General features: G+C 62.1%; 1 protein-coding gene across 11 annotated transcripts in view; it reads left to right on the top strand.

Annotated features, from left to right (window-relative positions):
• Window positions 1–21,519, top strand: part of SHANK2 (SH3 and multiple ankyrin repeat domains 2) — a 516,273-nt gene that overhangs the window by 219,138 nt on the left and 275,616 nt on the right. For all 11 annotated transcript variants that reach the window (XR_007156245.1, XM_047877830.1, XM_047877836.1 and 8 more), the window contains 2 exons: window positions 3,237–3,552; window positions 15,768–15,937. Coding sequence is in view for 10 of the 11 variants with exons in the window: in XM_047877830.1 (XP_047733786.1) it covers window positions 3,237–3,552; window positions 15,768–15,937 (486 nt within the window). In the remaining variant the exon portion in view is untranslated. The remainder of the gene's footprint in view (window positions 1–3,236; window positions 3,553–15,767; window positions 15,938–21,519) is intronic.

Genomic DNA, 21,519 nt, shown 5'->3' with positions numbered 1-21,519 from the left:
CTTTTTGTCACACCTTGTGTAATTTCTATTGTGGAAAGAAAATGTATAAATAAATGCATGTAAGACGGCTAAGAAAATATCCGCCCACCGAGAGTTTGCAGATCGCCTGAAAGAAGGAAACAGTTGGGTGGAATATTAATCATTTTCAGACAGGAAAAGAGTTATTTTTAACCCTTTTCGCAAAAAAAAAAAAAAAAAAAATCAACATTTCCACGGATGGCTCCAGTGAGTTTCTCAGACAGAGAACTCCTGTCTTGTGAAATCAGGTTTATGAAGACATTACTTTGGAGGAATTAGGAAGGTACTTACCAGCCCGAGCCGTAGAACAAACATGGAAAAAATTTCCAATTATCTTACACGGGAAACTAATTTAATGCGAGTCTTGGTGATTAGGTGAGACGATTGTCATTTGAATGCTCGCCCTGACATTACCTATGCGATTCTGTTTGAGTATATCCACCTGATCCCCAGGGCAGGCTGTGTTTCAAAACACCCCGGCCCCTCCACCCCCTAACTTACCCCCCCCCCCCACCGGGGCACCGGTCCTTCGGAATTCCGACCACTACCCACGCCCCCGCTCGCAAAGCCGGCTTCAGCCCCTGTCTTGGGAATTGGTCTGAAACACGGCATTTGTCCAGGCTCATTATCTCACATTATTAACCCAGATTCGTCTTGTGGTACTTTGGGTTTTGTCATCCACGCACGGCACGGAGACGTTTGTTGGGGTTCATTCCATGTGTCTTCTGTTTTTTCATAGATTTTTCTGCCCGCGTGAGTCTGTCTCAGCCTTTGGCAGGACCGCCCCCCTCCCCCAGTTCCTATTAAGGGCATTAATATCTTACAGTCACATCAGTCAGACAAATGGACCCAACTCCGTCGCCGGGGAAGCTGGAGGCTCTGGCAGGAGTTCACGTCACAGAATGCACGCGTTTCCTCGTCTCGGGGGGGTCCCCTCCCCACGGGTAGCGTGAGCCCTGGCCTCTCCTCGGGGGCGGGAGGTGGGGGGAGGGGAAGTTGGTCCAGGAGGCCGAGGGCCGGGTCACCCTTTCTGCTTGTTGTAGCTGCTTGAGGGGTTGGCTTTCTCGCTGTGACACAGTCCTTCAGCTGGCAGGCTCTGTGCACGAAAGGTAACCATCCTCTGGGGCAAGTGGTGCAGTCATCAGCCCTTTGCGCGGTCTTCGGTCCCCCACCCCTTCGCCAGGCAGGTCTCAGGTCACCCCAAGGCACCCACCGGCAGGTGCATTTTTCAGACCCTGAAGGATGAGTGCTCAGGCCTCACAGGAGTCATCCTGGCCTCTGTCTGCCCAGGGGGAGTGACCGATGAGGCTGTCCCTCACGACCAGCAAACCACCAAGTGGGGGATGTTCTGGCAGGTGGGGTCAGGCCCTGCTGATTCCCCGGTGGGCTGAGCCCCTTAAGAGACGGGGGTCCCCGGAGGAGGACGCCGCCGGCCTTTCCCGTCGCCCGCCTCTCTCCCAGCCAGGCCGGCACGTGTGTGTTTCCTTTGAGGAATCCAGAGTGGGGTCCCGGCCGCGTCCTGCTCGGACAGGGGTCGGGTCGGAATGAGTGCACGCTGCCGCGTGTTGCAAGAATGTGACCTCCCGACGTGTCCCTTCCAAAGGCTCAGCCGCTGTTCTGGACGTGGATTCCCAGTGCCCATCCTGAGCCTCCTGCCGTTTTTACGCGTCTTTCCCGAGTTGGCTCCGTCCCTGCCTTCCCGGACCGTCCTGCATCCTGGCGAGGCGGTGAAGGGGTGACTGGGTCACAGCTGTCTCAGTGGAGCCCGGCCAGCGCCACCTCTGTCCCCTGTGAGCCCAGCTGCCCAGTGTGGTCGTCGCCGGGAGCAGGGGTTGACGTCAGGCCCAGGCTCCGTGAAGGGTGCACCTGTCCTTAGTTTTCATGAAGTACTTCACCGCAGCCTCTGACCTTGGGCAGCGCGGATGGCGAATTGTGCCCCGCAATACTCTTGTCCTCTGAGACGCTGAGACTCCCGTCTCCAGCCCAGCTCCCCTGGGAGGGCACGCGCAGCCCCAGTCTGTGTGCAGTGACGGCCCTGGCCTCAGGCAGCACAGACTTGGGAGCTCGCTCGCCCGCTTCGTCCCAAAGTACACCAACCCCATGGCGAGCGGGAAGCTGCCCACGTGTCAGGACCTCGAAGGAAGCCCGCGTCCCCGGCTCCTGGGGTCATCGGCATCGGACTTCTCCACAGCCTGGAGGGCTGCTTCTCTTAACATGCGTCTTCTTAGAAAGGACACTTTCTATTTCTGGCTCCAGCCCGCGGAGCAAGCCCGAGTGGTTGCAGCGTGCACGCCTGCACCCACGGTCCCCGTGGGCAGTGTCCTCGTTCTGAGTCTCTGGGACGCTGAACTCGGCAGAGTAAGGGCCTCGCCTGCAGTCTAGAACGTCGTAGGAAGACGGGTGAGGTGGGCTCACCTCTTCCTGCTTCACCCTGCGGGGCCTGGTTTGAAGGGTGGACAAAGAAGCATGTTTGGAACCGAAGCAGACGCCTTGGACAGTGCTTGGAGGGCCGTGTGCGTGTCCTGGGGTGGCTGTGACACAGTCCCGGAGACGGGGGGCTTACCCAAGAAGATTTATTGTCCCCCTGGCCTGGTGGCCGGAGCCCGAGGTCCAGGCGTGGGCAGGGCCGGGTCTCCCCGAGGCCTCTCTCCTTGCGTGTGGACGGCCGTCCTCCCCCCGTGTCCTCACGGGGTCGTCCCTCTGTGCGTGTCTGTGCCCCGATCGCCTCTTGTTACACGGGCCCCGGTCACACGGGTTCAGGGCCCACCCCGTGGCCCCGTGTTACCGTACCCACCTCCGTGGAGACCCCATCGCCACATGCCGTCTGGGGCGCCACATGCCGTCAGGACTCCAACACCGGACTTGCAGGGGGACCCAGTTCAGCCCACACCAGGGGCCAGGCTCGGGTCGCGGTGAGGACGTACCTGTGGCCGTCTCAGTGCCCCGGCTGCGTTGTGAGGCCCTCACACGCGTCTCGGCTGCGGACGGAGCGGGGCGCTGGCCCCGATGGAAGTCGGACCCCGAGTCCCTTCCATGTCAAGCGTTGGCTTGAGCCTCCGTGAGATGGAGAGGTTCTCAGTGTCCGCCTATCGCTGCTTCTGTGTCGGGGCGGGTTCTGCGCACGGCGGGGGCTCAGGGCGCGCGCAGGGGCGTGTCCGCGCCCTGCACGGAAGGTGCCACGGGTGCGCTCACCCCCCGCCTTGTTCTCTCCCACCCAGTGCCCTTCCGAGAGGCCCCGGCATACTCCAACCGGAGGCGGCGCCCCCCCAACACGCTGGCCGCCCCCCGGGTCCTGCTACGCTCCAACAGTGACAACAACCTCAACACCAGCGCGCCCGACTGGGCCGTCTGTTCCGCCACCTCCCACCGCAGTCTCTCGCCCCAGCTGCTGCAGCAGACGCCCGGCAAGCCCGAGGGGGCCGCCAGGACGCTGGGGGGCTACACCCCCGGGCCCTACAGCCGGTCACCGTCGCTCAACAGGCTGGGCGGTGCCCTCGAAGATGGCAAGAGGCTCCAGCGGCCCTGGCACGTCGGGTAAGGAGTGGCCAGGGTGGAGGGGGCTGGCGATGAGCCAGGGGGCTCCCGCGGGGACCAGGAGAGGGGGCCCTCCCTGCTCCATGGCTCCTGGTTTCTAGGGCTCAGGGCACGCCCAGAGGCTGGCCAGAGCACCTCTGTTACTCCAGCCTGGATGCCGGGTCACCCGCACGAGCACGTGCCCGTGATGACCTCTCAGGGCAGGTGCGGGAGGCGGGGCTGAGCTGCCTGGAGTGACCTGGGGCTGGGGCTGGCGTCCGGGGCCTCGTTTCCTTTCCCTGTGCTTTGGACTCTGGCTTCCCAGAGTGAAAGGCGAACAGAGAGGGCGCTAAGGCCACCAGCCTGCTCCTTGCCCCTTCCTCCTAATGCCGCATTTAAGGCAAACGCACCTGCCCGATCCAGAACCCGGGGTCCCACTCGGGGTCTGGGCCCTCCCCCCAGCACATTGGCCACCTGGTCATGGAGAATTGCTCTCATGAGGATGGGACTTCTGGGGCGGGGGGGAGGGTGGGCTCACGGCTCAGGGCTGGTCAAACAATCAGAGCAGCCACGGCCCCCCGCTCCCAGCAAGGCCAGTCTACTCCCCCTCGGGCCTGGGCCCGGGTCCTCACGCTCCCGCTGGCCGGCCCCCTGCCTGCTGGTTCCTGGTGTCCACGCCTGCACGTGGCGTTCCCAAGCGTCTGTCCCCTTGATCTCTGTCCTCACCCGTGGTGGCCCAGGAAGGCCCGCCGACCTGTTTTCCTGGCGAGCACAGGTGAGGTGTGGTGCCCACTTGGCCCAGCGTGTCACCGGATTCCCTGTCCCACCTTGTCCCATCCCCCCCACCCCAGGGCTCTGAGGGCACTTGGTTTGCCAAGCCTGCCACATGAGGCTTGCTGACACCACGTCCCCAGCTGACGTCTGTGATGCTGGGGACACGGGGGCCACCCCCCGGGGGGCTCTGTCCCACAGGTTCCGTGTGTTCAGAGTGGGGTGCAGGTGGGGAGCCTGGGATGGGAGGGAGGGTCCGTGCTTCACACGGTCCCGACTGGGGGCTGACGGTTGTGCTCCGAGCAGCAGCGGGCAGGTCTCCGGATGGGGGAGGATGCGCCCGCGGGAACCATGTCCCCCGGCCGCTGGGCCAGGGTCTCGGGCCTGAGGCTCTGTCTGGACGCAGGCACGATCCCAAGCCCACATCAGCACCTCCACCCCGGCACTGCCTGGCAGTCTCGTTCTCCAAACAGTGAGATCCAGTTTCTGGCTCTGGTCTAGATTCTCAACTCTGAGTCGCCCCGAGGGAGAAGTCCCAGGTGCTAAGAACAGTTTAAAGCTAAATTAAAGGTTTCCCCCGAGGCGGCAAATCACACTGTTCGCTAGAATCACGGCTATCATTTTAAGAAGAGCGTGTCCCCTTCCTCCACGACGAAATCTAATACGATGCCGACGGCACTGTGGCCGGGGACCCCCAACGCCGCAAACAAAATACTGCTTGTGAAGGGGAGGGAGTAAAGGCACTGCTGTGCCTTGCCGGGGCCCTGCCTGGCTGTCCCTGGTGTTCTGTGCGCACGTGTGAGGTCCTTACAGCGGCCTGTCCTGAGCGCCCAGGACTTCCGGGCCCACGTTCTGGACTCCGCCCTGGGCCAGCTACGTAACACTTTTGCCTCATCCACACAATGAGGGTCAGGGGAAGCCCGGCGCCCCGGGGCTGTCGCTAAGATGGGATGAATGAGCTCATGCTTGCTAAGTGCTCCGTCTACACAGGCCCTTAGGTGAAGCTCCAATCTGCGTCCAACCCAGGACTGGGCGCTTGGCCAGGCCGACTGCCTGTGTCACCCAGAGCTCCGGGCAGGACGGTCAGCCGTCCAGGTTTGCCTGGGACCATGGGATCGCCCCCAACCGTCGGCCCGCTCTCTGTCCTGGCCCAGCCGGTGCATTGCCCTGGGAAGCGGTGCCCCGATCCTTAGGCCTGCCGTCTCTGCCTCGTCCAGCCTTCCTCCCCCAACCCTGACAGGTGTCTCTGTTCAGGATGCAGCTCCCTTGCTGGACAGGAGCCACTCTGTGACAGGAGCCGTGAGCTGCTGGGGGGCTTCCCCCAACCCTCCTCTGTCCTAATGGGGACCTGCCGGGCACCCCAGCTGCCCCTGGGAAAGGTGGGCCTTTGGGCCGCACGGCAGGCTGTCTGCTTCCTGGCGAGGAGACCACGCTCTGGCCTTTCAGACCACGTCCAGGCGTGGAGTTGGCTGCACAACCAGCCCCGGGGATGGGGGAGGCTGGATGCCGGTTCCACAGCATGGCCCCCGGGCCTTGTGGAGGGCCCAGGGAGGTGGCTGAACCCCTCCAGTCTGTCTTTGTCTTCGTAGCTCAGAGCCCAACCCTTCCCCGGGGCAGACGGACCCTGGTTGGCAGGGGGCCTTGCAAGGAGGCCCCCAGAGCCCTTCCTGGTTCTGGCAGAACCCAGGGTGGGGTTAGGAGGCCCCACGTGGTGGAGGGAAAAGCCTGCTCCGTCTACACACGCTGTCCCCACAGTAGCTGCTCCGGAGGCCCCCCCACCTGTGGAGACCCCGTGCCGAACCGCTGGGTCATGTTGAGCTCTGCTCCTGCCCTCCGTGGGACTAGACGCGTGACCGTTCTGTGCGGTCTCCTGTGTAGCGAGGGGCTGGTGGTTTGTGATGAGGGTTAACTTGAATTTGACTCCCGTCAGGCTCACGTTCTGAGGTCACGTGTGGCTCACGGTGGGCTCCCCAGAAGCATTTGCCGCTCTTGGCTGTCACCGAGACCTTTAGAAGGACCCCCGTGGCCACCGTGGGCCGGCACTGGAGGGTGTCCGGGGCCACTGTCCGGGTGACAGCTCCAGCCACGAGGCAGGAGAAACAGAGGAAATCACGTCGGCCCGGTGGAGGGAGACCCAGACTCCTGACACGAGGGTTTGTCCTCAGGGCCCCCCTTGTCCCCTCCCTTCCCTCTCGCCACCGGCAGGGAATCCCGGACACTTAGCAACGTGATCAGGCAGAGCCCTTTTGCTGGAATGCCGAGCTAAGGCCCCAGAAACCCCAGCCGGAAAGGCGGCGGGCGCATCAGTGTGGCCAGACCCGCAGGTGCAGACTCGGTGGCTGGGTGGGAGAACCAAGGCGTCCCCAGCTGCCCGAGCCACTGCCTGGCTCCTGCTGGCACGGCTGACCGGAGCCCTCCCCTGCAGGGCTCTGTGCTGTGGGCAGGGTCAGCCTCCCCCGCGGAGCTGGCCTCCCATAGCCAGCTGACCTGAGTGCAGAGCAGAGAGGCAAGAAGGTCCACAGAGGTCAGAACCCCTGTACCTGCAGACCCTTGCGTGGGCCTCAGGTGCGGGGCTCTGCACACCCCTGCCTACCACGGCGCCCTCTGGTGGCACCCACGGGCATGGCTCGTCCGCGTCCCTGAGGACCCCTGGCCCGTCGCCCAGCAGCTGAATGTGGAGAGGAGGACCCGGGGGCCCGCCAGGACCCCTCCCTCCAGTGACCTCGCAGGCTGCCCTGGTCTCAGCAGCACAGGGAAGCATTCTGGCCACCCTCTCATCAAGGGAGCATCTCTTGGTGGGTTTAGCTCAGCACAGTGGGGAAGACTTCTGCTTCTGGGTCCAGGCAGAGAGATCCAGTGCAGCCCGGGGCCGGCTGGTGGCATCTCTCTGAGCCTGAGCCGTCGGGCAGAACCCGGCGGGGCCTCCGCAAAGTCTTGTACCCAAGTTACTATCGTGTTCCAGAACCTGCCCGCGGGAAGCTGAGGCCATGTAGGCGCTTTTGGGGTTTCAGATGGATGAGATGGCAGGTGCCCGGCAGCCCCCCAGTGTGGGGGGCCTGGCCATCCAAGGGGGTCCAGGTGTTGGGGCGGCAGGTGCCCGTGGCCCTCTGGGGGAAGGTGACATCAGCATTGCCAGTAAGTGCCCCCTGAGTGGCGCCTGCCTGCCCCTGAGCGCCCGGGAAGGAACGCCAGCCAGAGACAAGGGCCTCGAATCCCAGAGCAGGTCTGCTCACAGAATAGAGCCTTTGGATGGAGCCGCAGACTTGAGAAGTGAGAGGCCCCGTCCCCTTCCTTGGAAGGTGGAAATGGGCTCTGGAAGGTTCTGGGGTGGCGGGAATCCATCTAGCCCTACACGCCGTTTCCAGGAGACAAAGTGCCCATCTTGTCAGGCTTATGGGTGTGAAGGGTCTAGCTTGGGTCTCTCTCCACGTCTGCGATCCCTCTCCCTGCTTCCTGGGGGCATGGGGACCACAGCTCTGCTCCCCCAGAGGAACCGGGACCTGGCTTCCTCAGTGAGAACTCAGTGCAGCGGCTGCTCCCTTCCTGTGCCTGCCCTGACCCAGAAAGGGGGTGGGGGTGAGCTCCAGCCAGCTGGGGTGAGGGCAGGGCTGCGGTACCGTCTGGGCGAGGTGGCCGCCGGGTGGCCCTCCTGCTGCCCCATTGCTGCCTGACCTAGTGTGCTAAGGGCGCGTCTGTCCGGGTTTGTGTCTGTCACCGGGCAGGCAGGTGGGGCCGGGCCAAGGGGACCCACCATAGGGGAGCAGGTACATCTTGGCTGCTGAGGAATCAGTGTCCAGGCACCTCACGGGCCACCCCTCACCTGCCACTCTCTCTCCTTCTATGTTTGGGGATGTTCAGCCTTTGCTGCCTCCATTGGTCACACAGATGTGTGAATTCCCAATCTCCTCTGTTCTGGGCGTTCACCGTGTGGAAGTGAATGCCGTGTCCCCACCCCAGAAGTGAGGGCAGGAGGCACATAAGCCCCTGACAGAGCTGCCCCCCGCCAGGAGTCAGAGCTCATGCAAGTCAGGGCTCAGACCTCTGTGGGGGATGGGGGGGCTCCATGGAGGAGGGGAGATCCCCAAGTGGGGAAAGAGGTGGGCCCCCTGGGCCCAGGGAGGGGTGAGGGGTCCAGTGTGACTGGAGCAGACAGCAGAAGGTGTCAGGAGGGGGCACGTTCAGAGCGGCTCCCCGTCCCTCGGGGCCTCCTGAGACTTCCTCTCCCTGCCGCCCTCTTCTGCTTGGAGCCAGGGGTGGCCTTGGGCTTGCAAACGGGCAGGAGCCCGACTACAGCGGAGCGTGGGTTACCATGGAGGGTGTTGGAGCAGCTGGACGGAGCCCGTGTCCGGTGGTTCTCACGTCTCTAGAGTCCACCAAGTCCCGGCTCACGGGGGTGCCCAGCTAGTGTCACTGTGGCCAGTGGGATGGCACATCCCGATGACCATCCATCCCCAGATCCCTTCTCAGGACCCCACGTGGAGGCTGTGGGTTGTGGGGTGCCGTTACTGCAACAGTAGAGGCAGGGCAGAGCACAGAGCCCACGCCGGGGCCACCGTGCCCAGGGCAGTGAGCGCGGAGGATTCCTGTGCATCTTCCTGGCCCGGGGGCAGAGAGGTGACGGTGCTGATGGCACAGGGGGTGACGCAGGGTCTGAGATTCTATACCGAAGACACAACGATCAGCGGACGGTAAGAACTTGGGACCTTTTGGGTTGGACACGCCTTACCCTCTTTGCCAAGCTGCAGCACTCTCCTCCTGCCCACTCGCCCTGGGTGAGCCAGGAACCTGGGGAAACCCCGATTTTAGCAGGTCCCCAGGTCTGCCAGGTCCCTGTTCACCCTGCACAGCTGGGAGATGGCTCAGTTCACTCGTCCGTGTCACTCCACAGCCAGCCCCCCAATTTTCTGATACGGAGAATTCAGTGATTTGGCCCTTCGACCCAAACAAGTGCTTGGAATTGCATCTGGCTGTTCTTGGACGGAGCACAAGGGAAGTGTTGACAGTGTGGGGTGTGGAACTTCAGACCATCCTCACTGTGCAGGCGGGATGCAGGGGGCCCAGCCGGTCCCCCCATGCCTCCTTTCCCGGGAGGGGATGGCTCTCCCATCCCCAGGCCACGGAGGAGCTCTGCTCTGGCTTCTGCCGTGGGAAGCTGGAGCCTGGAGGACACAGTGCATAAACAGAGGACGTTGTGAGCATAAGACACCTTTCCCTGCAGGGGAGGTCATGGTCACCAGGGCTCATCACTGCACAGAGCAGGGAGCCCTGGGCTGGGATCAAGGAGCTGGGATGTGAGGTCAGCTGTGTATCAGCGTCTAGGTCACTGTTTATGGAGACTCCATTTTCCATCTACAGCATGGGACTTAGTGAGGTTCAAATGAACGGGGAATGAGAAGATGCTTTAGCTCTTGTGGGAGATCCAACATCACTGCACTAGGCAATGCCTACACCACACAACACTCTGGTCTTCGGGGACTAATTCCTGTTCTTAGACAAAGCCTTTCCAGGCATGGATTGATGGGCTAGGGAACGGACCGTCTGCAAACAGGCTCGGGAAACAACTAACTCCCCAGATCGGACCTGTGTTCACTCTGACTTCTCTGCCCAGTGACGCACACTCTGGTGCCAGCTGGAAGCAGGCAGCTGACACAGGTAACTTGTTACCCACTTACCAGTGGAAGCAGGGAGTGGTAATGGTGCTAATGTTCGCTTAGCACCTACAGAGACTGGTTCCTGTTGACTCCTTCTCCAGTCACTGTGGATCCTCCCCTCTTATCAGAGAGGGAAACAGGCTTCAAGAGGTTAAATCACTTGTCTAACATCTGTAGTAAGAGGTCAGCTGGGCATCTGGCAGGGTCCCTTTTGAAATTTGGGTGAATGGGTAAATATGAAGTTCAGATAAGTGCTAAGATGGATAGGTGGGTGGACAGATGAATAGATGGATAAGTGGATAGATGGGTGGATGGATGGATGGATGGATGGATGGATGGATGGATAAGAGGGTACATGGTTGAATGGATGGATGTATGAATGTGGTGGGTGGGTCACGGATGGATAGATGGATGAGTGAATGGATGGATGGATGGATGAGAGGATGGGTGGATGGATGGATAAGAGGTAGACGGTTGAACAGATGGATGGGTGAATGGATGGATGGATAGGTGGGTGGACAGATGAATAGATGGATAAGTGGATAGATGGGTAGATGGATGGATGGATGGATGGATGGATGGATGAATGTGGTGGGTGGGTCACGGATGGATAGATGGGTGAATGAATGAATGGGTAGATACATGGATGGGTAGATGGATGGCTAAGAGGGTAAACGGTTGAATGGATGGATGGGTGAATGGATGGATGGGTAGGTCGTGTCTAGGTAGGTAGAGAGGAGGGTGGATGGGTTAGTGAACAGCTGGGTGGATGGAGGGGCACATGGATAGATACCATCACCCCCAACACAGAGTCAAGCTAAAAATAGAAAATGACCACGCAATCATGTATTATAGCTCTAGAAAGAGAATGTTATCAGCCCTGAGACAAGATCACGACCGTGTAACTCTGGTCTGTGACGGTGACCAAGCACGTGCAGTATGTGGGGTGCGTATGCGCGTGCGCACATGCGTGGGGGAGGTGCTTTGCCAGGCTCTTAACTGCTCTCTCTTTCCTTACCTCGTTCCTCTCCTTTCTCGCATCATCGCGTTGGGGGACAGAAGCTGTGGTCAAGCCAAACCTCCCCAGTTTAAGTATCAACAGCACTTCCTTCTTCCCCTCCCCATCCCTTCTGTCCGTCCATCCATCCATCGCCCCCAGTCCCCCCCCCCACATCTCTCCATCCATCCGTCCATCCACCCACCCACCTGTCCGTCCATCCTTTCCTTGGTTTACCCAACAGAGAGCGAGTGAGCCCCTAGGCTGCGCCAAGCCCCGTTGGGCCCTTGGGATAACATCATGGACCAAACGGTCTTCGAGGAGCTTGTATTCAAGTGGGGGCGGGGAGGCGAAAGCCAACGAGGAAAAAGGGTACGCGAATCACACTTTAAAGTCCCTTCGTTCAAAACTCCCTCTTCTCCAGGAGCCCAGAGTGGGGCTCAGCTAAGGCTCTCTCGCCAAGACCCAGGACGACGACCTATCCTTGTCCCTCGACCCGCTGGCTGCACAGTGGACGTGCTGGCCCCCAGGCTTCTGCCGGGCGCAGGGGAGGGCGCTGACGTGCTGAGTCCACGGCGCTGCGAGGCTCAGGCGGTGAATACCGCGGGGCACTTTCCTCAGGCCCGGGTAGTAGGCCCGCCACTCACCGTCGTGACGTTTCGGCCCTGCGGCCACGATGTCACGGTTAACAGCAGCTCCGGCTCCCGGCCTACGAACGGTCTCGCTCCCCAACTGTCCTCTCAGAGTGGGCCGTGAAGGCTGATGCTTTAACACCACGGGACGGGATCCGGAAGGACTCTGGTGCCTCAAAGTGCGTCAAGGTGGAGACGCGGACGTTTTCCGACATCGTACGGCGCGAGACCGGCTCGGAGACGAGGCGGGACGGTCGTGCCTTCCGACTGCGACAGCGCTCCCGGCCCGGCCTGCGCCCGAACTCCCATCAGAACGTGTGACGATCCCAGCCGAACTTCCCGTCCACAGTCTGACCGCGTGGCAAGCAGGCGTTTTAGTTGCAAGGGGCGCTGAGGAGGCCTGTGCGGACGCCCGGTCCGGGCGCGAGTGCAGCGGGGCGCCTTTTCCACGATGCCAGCTCGCGGCCATAGCGCGGCGCGGGGGTTCGAGGCGCGGGCGCCTCCAGCCGGGCACAAACGCAGCGCGCCACGGTCCGGGCGGCAGGTGCGGGGGGCGTGCCCCTGGGTGACCCCGCAGGCTGAGGTCTGAGGCAGGAAGTGTGCAAGTGGTGGCTACCGGTCCCCTTTCGCAGCCAGACCCTCAGCTGAGGGCCTACTGCGTGCTGGGCATGGGGCTCACGGCAGGGAACAAGCCAGAGGTGGCCCCTGCCCTTGGAACCGGGGACTAAAGTAGCACGTGGATAAGTGAACGATCTGACCTGGAGGGGCACCGTCCGGTCCACGGGCAGCCGTGGCCACGAGCCACGGGCCGGAGCCCGGTTTGGACGAAGCGGTCCAGGAGCACAAGGGACCCGGGTGCGGCTGAAATCCGGAGAGAGTCGGGAAGAGCAGGAGGTGAGGGGGGCAGCTGGGAAGGAGCTGGTCACACAGGGAACACCGGGTCAGGAGTCCGGCGTGGATGCCGAACCCACTGTGCCGACGAGGAAGTGTTCCTGGCAGGGACCCAGTGGCACCTCCCCCTTTCCGGAGGGGGTCCTAGGGACAGCCGCCCTCCTGCTGCGCGGCAAGACAGCCCAGACCCGCCCAGAGGACACGGTGCTGGGGGAGGGGAGCCCGGAGGCCTCTCTGGGTCGGGGAGGGGGGCCCGTCAGAGACCCCGCCGGAGTCCCCTCTCGCACCCACCCTGGCTTGTGCCAAAGACGCGGACGCTGGGAGCTGCCGTTCAGGGAGGCCAGGCACCGCGTAGTAACGTAGTAAGTGGACCCCGGGGGGGCCTGGGAACGCGTAGCCCAGAGGGATGTGAACACACCAGGCACGCTTGACCGGACGTGGGGCTCACGGGGAACAGATGCCCCACCTGGGTTCCCCCGGACCCCGCAGGAGATGTGGCGTCTGTCGCTGGGTCCCAGCAGGCCTTCAAATGCCGCCCAGGCGGGAACCGATCTGGGGAGGGAGGGGGCCGAGGGTGGGGGCCCGCGTCCTCGGAAGAATCCGGGACGGCTGGAGCGCGTCGACAGGGAGCCCTGCCTGGGGCGCCCTCCTCAGGGCGGCCGGGGCCGAGAGCGGACCGTGGCTGCCCTCAACGTGCGGCGACGGGGTCTGGAGCGGCCTCTTCTCCGTTACCCTCCTGCCGCCCCAGCCCTGGGTCCCACCCCTGCCATCCCTCGGTGCACACAGGGCAGGTGCGTCGAGGACACTTCAGCCACAGTTTACAGAGGTCTGGGGGCCCTGGTGTGTGGTCCTCTCCCCAAGCCCGCCCCTCTCTACCTACCCCAAGCCTCTTCTGAACCCATCTGATGCAGGTGAGTGGCCCCAGGGGCCACATTCCCTATTGAAGCGGAATTGGGTCCCTTGTTTTCCAGGACTCACCTTCTGTGCCCAGAAGCCAGAGAGGAGGCCCCCTCGTGCCCCTACTCTCCTCTGAGCCCTTGGTCTCTTGGGCCAAGCCGCCCTGAGTCTGGCTGAGATGAGGCGGACTGAACGAATGAATCGTGCCCTGAGCTCATGCAGATGCCACAGAAGGCTGGCGGGGTCCTCTCAGGTGGGAACACGGCCCAGCTATTCTGGCTTTCCCGAATTCTTTCATATGACTGCCAGGTGACCCAGGGTGTCCCTCCTCTCTGTGAGTCCTCTGCCTTGCCAAGCTGTTACCTTGGACCAAAATGTGGGGGGGGGGGGGGGAGGGGGGTGCCCACAACATGTCTTTTGCAAAAGTCACTCCTCTCAGGGCTCCTGGCATGCCTGGGGGTAAATGACATCCGTCAGAAGGAACCTCTGGGTCTTTGAGAGGAACCCCAAGGTGGATTTTCTTGTGCAGACACATTGATCTGTGGCTGGCCAGGCAGTGAGAGGGTAACTGAGGAGGTGCTGTGAGCCCACTGGGCAGGGGCACCTGGTGGTACCCAAGTTCACAGGGGCACCTGCACCCCCAGGATTCGGTGACCTCCATCTGTGGCTTGAACTTGGTCAACGAAGGCTCCGTGGGAGAAATCGCCTCCCTGGGGACACACGGCCCCCCCAGCCCACGCTCAGTCACGACGGTGAATGAGTCGCGGGCCCAGGACGTAGTGCTGCCCTGCTCGGTGAACTTCTACGAGCACGAAGCCAAGTGTGTGCCATTTATCAGGGGTGCAGGGATGGGTAAGGACCGCGCAAAGAAACATGGAGGGCTCACATTAACCCCCCAGCGTGAGCGGTCCCGTCAGCTTCTGAAGTTGTCCCTGCAAGCCTGTTTCACGGCAGCCCCCCACCCCTGCCCGTGCGAACGTCCTCCTCGTAGAAAGCTCGAGGCCCCGTCCGCGGGCTCAGGGGCCACGGTATCCATAGTTGAGTGGGGCCCCACCGCTGGGGACGTGAATTTGCGACACGCGTCGGCCCCTCCTGAGACTCAGGTGTGGCTCCCCGGTTAGAAATCCCTGCCCAGCTTCGACCTTGTGTGTATGCTCTTCCTAAAGACCCCGTCCCGGGAAGACGGCTCAAGGACGCCTCGCGTTGTCACCCATAAGAACGAGGGTGGGCGTGCTCTCTTTCCGCTGCCCAGAAGTGGCCGGCTTTGGCCACCCGTCACGGGGGTGCGGGGACGTCGTGACAGAAGCCCCTCAGCGTGTTTCTCTGTGAACGCGCCTCCCGCGCACGCATAGCCCCCCTGTTGGGGCGGCCGGGGTGTTTCTCACCATCCGGCCTGGACGTCGACCTGGAAACGTACGCTCTTTGTGGAATAACGTACAGCACGAAAGGAGGGGCCCCCCTCTTGTGAGACATCTCGTGAGCAGGGCTTCCGGGAGCGGCCACGAGTGTCATCCTGAGCGCTCTCACGGAAGGTGCTGCTGTTTCCGCACCGGGAGTGGCTGGTGCCCGCACGGCCAGAGAACCAGGGTCTGCCCCGATTTCTGCCTCGCTGCGGTCCTTTATTTTTATTTTTCTAAAAAATTTTGTGAAAGTGCACATCACATACGGTTTGCGATCTCACGTGTGTTCGCACAGTTCCGCGGCTCTGAGTGCGTTCACGCTGTTATACGGCCGTCCCCACGCTCCGTCTCCAGAACTGTCCGTCTTCCCAGGTGGAGGCTCCGTCCCCGTGAACACGGACCCCCAGCCCCTCTGCTGGCCACAGCACCCGCCGTCTACGCTGTCCCCATGAGACACTGACCCCCAGCCCACCATCCTACTTAGGGACTTGATACTCCAGGCACCTGCTTTCCATGGAATCACGTCAGGGTCGCCTGCCTTTCCTGACTGGCTTCTTTCACTGAGCGTGATGTCCGCAAGGTCATCCATGGTGTAGCAGACATGGGAACGCCCTTCCTTTCTGAGGCTGGGTGTTGGTCTGCTGTGTGGACGGGCCGCACTGTTTATCTGTTTGTACTTGCTGGGGACTTGGTCGTTTCCATCTCTCAGCGTCGTGAGCAGTGGCGCTCTGGACAGGGCGTGCAAACGTGTGTTTGGGGCCCTGCTTTCAGTTCTTTGGGGTTTATTCCCAGAAGCGGAATTGCTGGAATTACTGTTCCCTTAACCACCAACGCTGCCCCCGGGCCTTTTCACGTCTTCGCCTCATCTAGAACCGGGGGCTCCTATGTGACCGCTTGAGCGGCACGGTGTTTGTGACGAACGGATGGGCTGCGGGCCTGGAGTGTGACGTGTGCTGTCTCAGGCCGTGACCCTCTCCCTCTGTCCCCTCCCTCTCAGGCCGGCTTTCCCGCCTGGAGCCAACAAGGACACGCTGTCTGCCTTCGAGTACCCAGAGCCCAAGCGGAAGCTCTACAGTGCCGTGCCGGGGAGGCTCTTTGTCGTCGTCAAGCCATACCACCCCCAGGTCGACGGCGAGATCCCCCTTCACCGTGGCGACAGGGTCAAAGGTCAGTGTCCACCCTGCTGCTGGGGCTGGGTCAGGCCGGGGCCCCATTGGCCTCAGTGGACCCCACGTTGGGGTGTAGGCGCCTGGGGGCACATACAGAGCCCTGGGAAGGCAGAACGGGGAACAGAGTGACGCTCGCCAGTCATTCTGGGGGGACATAGCTGTGGCATCTCTGATGCCTGCTAGGGAACAGCACACACACGTCTAGAATGAGATTCCATTGCAGAAAGTGCAGGGAGGAGGGCAGAGGTCCTTTCTACCTAGAAAACCCCTGAGGGCCCCAGGAAGAAGCGGCGTGGAGGGGGGCACCTGGGGGGGCTCAGTCGGTTGAGCATCTGACTTCGGCTCAGGTCGTGATCTCACGGTCCGTGAGTTCGGGTCCCGTGTCAGGCTCTGTGCTGACGGCTTGGAGCCTGGAGCCTGCTTCGGATTCTGTGTCTCCTTCTCTCTCTGCCCCTTTCCTACTCATGATCTGTTTCTCTTTCTTTTTTTTTTTTTTTAACGTTTATTTATTTTTGAGACAGAGAGAAACAGAGCATGAACGGGGGAGGGGCAGAGAGAGAGGGAGACACAGAATCGGAAACAGGCTCCAGGCTCTGAGCCATCAGCCCAGAGCCCGACGCGGGGCTCGAACTCACGGACCGCGAGATCGTGACCTGGCTGAAGTCGGACACTTAACCGACTGCGCCACCCAGGCGCCCCAATCTGTTTCTCTTTCAAAAATAAACATTAAACAAAATTTTTTTAAAAAAGCGGTGTGGGAGGAGGACCCGTCACAGGTCATATTTGGACATGTCTTGTTGGGATTTGGGGTGTCTAGGTAGATGGTCCAGCAGGAGCCACAGCCTGGGGCCGATGGCGTTCCTGGGAAGGAAGCCCGCCAGGCTGGAAGGAAGTATCCCCCAAGCAGAATCCTGGGAAATGTGGTCGAAGAGAATTGAAGGGCTCCATGAATGCCGGGCCAAGGGGTTAGACTGTGTGGCCGGGGTCCTAGGGAGCCAGCGATGGTTTCCGAACAGGGAGAGGAGGTATGGAAAGTCTTTCAGGAAGACGGGTGTGATGAGGGCATGAGCAGGAGGTTGGCAGGAGCTGTAGTCTAGCCCTGTCATCTGAGGACAGGCCTTCAGAAGATGCGTGGCAGGTGACAGACAGTGTGCCCCTTAGAGGTCGGCTGGCCGGGGCCAAGTCCTGCCTGCCCCCCCAGGTCACAACCCAGCGCCCTCTTCTGTGCCCTGTGCTAATCCGGCTGACCTCAGCTGGCTTTTGCAAGTGTCTGGTGACAGGTGGAGCCCCCTTCTCTCACGGCCCTGCCTGGTCGTCCAGCTGCACGCAAACTTGGCCATCTGGTAGCCCGTACAAGTCCCCGGAGCTCTGTTCATTTTCTTTCCGGCACTTTTCCTCACCTTAGATCACGTCTGTTGATCTTTTCCCACAACTCTTTTCTCTGAAACGTTCCCTTCGCTGTTAAGGCCATCTCGTGAATTTTTTCTAATGTCGGAAATTGCACGTTTAAACTCCAGAGTTTCACGCAAGACCTCCCCTTGCCCTGTTGGGGTTTCTCGCTCCCCGAGAGCGTGTACTGTTCTAGGACACTGGAGTGGTCCAGTCGGCACACGGAAGTCCCAGTCTGTGAGTCCCCCGTCCGGGCCATCTCAGGCTGGCCTTGCTTGGTTTCCTCTCCTTGTGAGGACGGGCTTTGTCCTAGCAGGTCTTGGTGTGTCTGGTGACCTTCTGTTGCGTTGTGGACATCAGGCGGCTTAGTTGTGGGGATTCTGACTTCACTGAGTTTTCTTCTGTTTGGCTGGGTGGCCTGGGTGACAGGCCGGCTCAGATTTGGCGCCCCGCTGAGCTGCTCGACGCCCTGCACACAGCTCAGGGATGGGGCGGTCTTGTCTGCGGGCCCCTCTCGGGCTCCTTCCCTTGGGACTCGCAGGCTCTGGGCCGCGGAGCGGGGCTCTCTGGTCCAGCTTCCCTCCCGCAGGCCGGGCCCGTGTGCCTCCCCGCCCATTCGGGCACCTTCCCTTCCGAACCCGGGGTTTGCGGCCGCCTTCCCTGGTGGCCGGCGGGGCCTTGTCCATCCCACCTGTAGGCGGAAGTCCCTGCACCGTCCCTGTCTGGGGCGGGATTCTTGTCAGCTCTCAAATTATAAACATTCCAGTCACAAACGTAGAGGTTCACACAAGCCGCAACTTTGAATCTTAGCCCCAGAACGCGTCGCGGGGTCGACTTTGTCCCCTAGGAGCGAGCGGATTCCCGTTGTCCCCGTGACAAGGACGCGGCTTCTGCAGACGGGCTGGCTGGTGGTTCCGCCATGGCGATCACACGGGGCCCCAGACAGAAGGCGACAGAAGTGATTTTGCTGAGTGCCTGGGGGTCCACACTGCCGCCTCAGCCGTGCCGCTCCCTCGCGGATCCCCTGCGCCGCGGCTGCGGGGGGGTGTCCTGGAGGTGCCCCAGGGACGCGCCCCTCCCCCTTCCCCCGGCCTGGTGGGGGCACCTCTGGGAACAGGCCCTCTTCTGAGAAAGCTGGGCAGGCCAGGCCCCCGGGACTTGCCCCGTCCAGGAGCCCTCGCCTGAATACCGTTGGGTGATGCGCGAATCCGGGGGGGCTGGCGGCCGGTGTGAAGACAGAGCACCGCCCCTTATGGCCTGCTCTTACTGTGTGTGCACCCCACCCTACCTACCCCGTGGCCCCCAACACACCATCCGGGACTCCCTGGCCGGCCCAACTCTGAGGTCGGCTAAGCCCTCGGCCCAAGCCCCAGCCTTCCTTTGATTCCATGTGTTTCCATGGCGCTCTGCACCCCAGACCCACGCGGGCTTCAGCCCGGGCCGGCAGGTGACCACCGGCAGGTCGCTTCGTATCTGGGAGCTTTGCGTCTGTCTCCACGCGTCGGAGACGATAACAGAGTAGGTGGAGGTGGAGACCCCCATCCCTGAGCGCCTACTGTTTACTCCGCACAGCACTGGGCACGTCACGTGCGTTTCTGCACGTGAACCTCGTAGCAGCTGTAACTCCGGTAAAGACCTCCCAGTCTTCCCCCAGCTGGTCACCAGGGGCCCAGGACCCAGGTCTACTTGGTCTGGACTCGGAGCCACGCCGGTCCCACCCCTCCCGCTGTGTCCGCTCCGACCTCCAGCTCTGCTCGCCTGTACCCGTGTTCGTGCTCTCGACCCGGTCTTGGAGAGACGGGAGGCGGATTTACTGTGTCTCCTTGTATGCGGATGGGAAACAGAAGAGCAGACAGGGCACAGGGCTCGGGTCAGGGGAGTGGGGGCCGTGGGGGCGGCAGTGAGAGATGGAATCCGAGGAGACCCCAAGTCTGCAGCCGGATGAGGGGAGGCCAGGGAAGAGGAGGAGCCTCACAGCCCAGGGGCAGCGGGAAGGCGGCTCGGGGCAGAGGGGTGGACCCAAGCCGCCGCGAGGGGCAGGAGCCCTGTGGGCAGTGGTGTGTGGGGAGCCGGGCTCATCTCCCGTGGAGAACAGAGATCAGTTCCCAGACTCGCGCCTCAAAGGGCGAATGCAAAGGACTTCTGTTCTGAAGGCAGCTGGGCGGGCCATGCAGGCCACTGACAGTTGCCCTGGAGCCCGTTATGCTGGGCCTGGGCCCCCTTCCCTCCGGCTACACTGTGTGGCCTGGTCTTGTGAGCAGCCCCTCCATCCTGGCTGCCCGGCTGGCGGCTGGTGGGGTCCCGGCAGTAGGCGGGAAGGCCCTGGGGTCCTGTGGATATGCCCCCGGCTCCCTGACCGCCAGCCGTGGAGGGTGGATCTTACTATTCCCAGTGGACCACGGAGCCCGTGCCCCTGGGAAAGCATCTTTTGCATACCTCTCCCTAAGTGTGGGTGCCCGGGAACAGGGGTGTGCCTGCTGTGATGCCCCTTGGGATACTATGTGAAGGAAAGTCCAGGATGGCTTGAAATTCAGATGGCCTACAGCGACGTTCTAATCAGGGGGCTTGATGCAGAATGGGGGGCCCTGTCACTCAGGCTGTCCCAGCCCAGGGGCTCGCTCCCGGACACTCAGGTAGATCCTTCCTCGATGACCCAGGCAGGTGTATGGCAGAGGGGGGTGGGGACTCACTCAGTGACAGTCCCTCCCAAGCCCGGTAACGGCCCGGCTCATCTAGAACCGACAGTATTGTTTTCCAACGTACAAGGCAGGGCCGTGTGTCTCTGGAGGGGAGAGGCCCGCCCGGAATAGCAGCCAGGAAGCGGACAGCTAGACCAGAACCTTCTCCAACCACCATGCTTCAGCTGTGGCCTCGGGAGCGCGTGGGCTTATAGAGGGCGAGTGGATACTCTGTTCTCGGGGTGCAAAGTGTCTACTTTTCAGTGACTTGAATCAGCAGTTTATGGGTGAGCCCAGCCCAGCTCCCTGCTTGCTTACAAGGAACACCCTCTCCTACCTGGGGACAGGTGCACCCTGAGATGGTGGGCGGACACAGTCCCCGGGGCGCAAGCCCAGACGTGTGGCCGATGGTCCGGCCGACACGGTTGCGGGACTCGCTTGCAGCTCCTTAAGGGCAGAGGGCCGGCCGTGCGCAAGGCCTGAAACCCAGCAGACGCTCCAGATGGGACCCAGCGTCCCGCCTGCACCCTCCACCTGCCCCCTGCCAAGAGGACCACCCGCCAGTGCTCGCCCCCCCCCGCCTCCCCCTATCCACGCACCCTGCCGTTTCTCCGTCAGCCTCTGCCCCTTCCCGTGGGTCTCGGGATAAAAGGAACACACTTAGAAGCATGACATGGTATCCGTGAAACTGTGGCGTGTCTTTCCTGACTCTGTGGTGGGGAGTCTGGAGACGGATGGGCAGGGAGCACGGGGTCACGAGCCTCTGCGTCGCACGCGGAGCTCTGGGGGCGTTGTCCCGCTCTGACGGATCGGGAAGCCCAGGCCCGGGGGTGAGAAACTTCTGTGCGTGCCACGCAGACAAGGTGTGACCTAGGTGTGTGGCTTCGGGCTGCCCAGCCCAGGGGCAGGCGCCGGGCCTCCCGCTGCCGCCAGGCAGTGCTCCATCCGTGGGGCCCCTCTGGGGTGTGGGTCCCGGCCAGCTGGCTGCCTGGGGCGTGAGGGGCCGGCGTCAGCATGCGACAAAACGCTTGAAGCTGCTCGTGTCCGCATTTCACTGGCAGAGTGGCCCCCACGGGCAGGCCCACCACCCCTTCTCTCTAAGGGGATCGGCGAGCCCCGCTCCCTGCCTGCACCCGCGTGATCAACAGGCCCTTCCCTGACCGGCTGGCCTGCTGGAGGCACGGGGCTCCGGCTGGCGCCCTCCACCTCCAGTGCTCCTCGCCTCAAAGCCGCACGGAACACGGGGTCAGGGGACAGCCCCCCGCTGCTCTGCCAGCTCTGCTGCACAGGGACTTCCCAAAACTGGTTTAAAAGATCAGGCAGGGGCACCTGGGTGGCTCGGTCGGATAAGCTTCCGACTTGGGCTCAGGTCGTGATCTCACAGTTTGTGAGTTCGAGCCTGCATCGGGCTCTGTGCTGATGCCTCGGAGCCTGGAGCCTGTTTCCGATTCTGTGTCTCCCTCTCTCTCTCTGCCCCTTCCCCGTTCATGCTCTGTCTCTCTCTGTCCCAAAA

The sequence above is a fragment of the Prionailurus viverrinus genome, chromosome D1, assembly GCF_022837055.1.
Source record: "Prionailurus viverrinus isolate Anna chromosome D1, UM_Priviv_1.0, whole genome shotgun sequence".
Taxonomy (NCBI): domain Eukaryota; kingdom Metazoa; phylum Chordata; class Mammalia; order Carnivora; family Felidae; genus Prionailurus; species Prionailurus viverrinus.
Note: the sequence above shows the minus strand (reverse complement) of the source record. Positions and strands in the feature narration are given on the sequence as shown.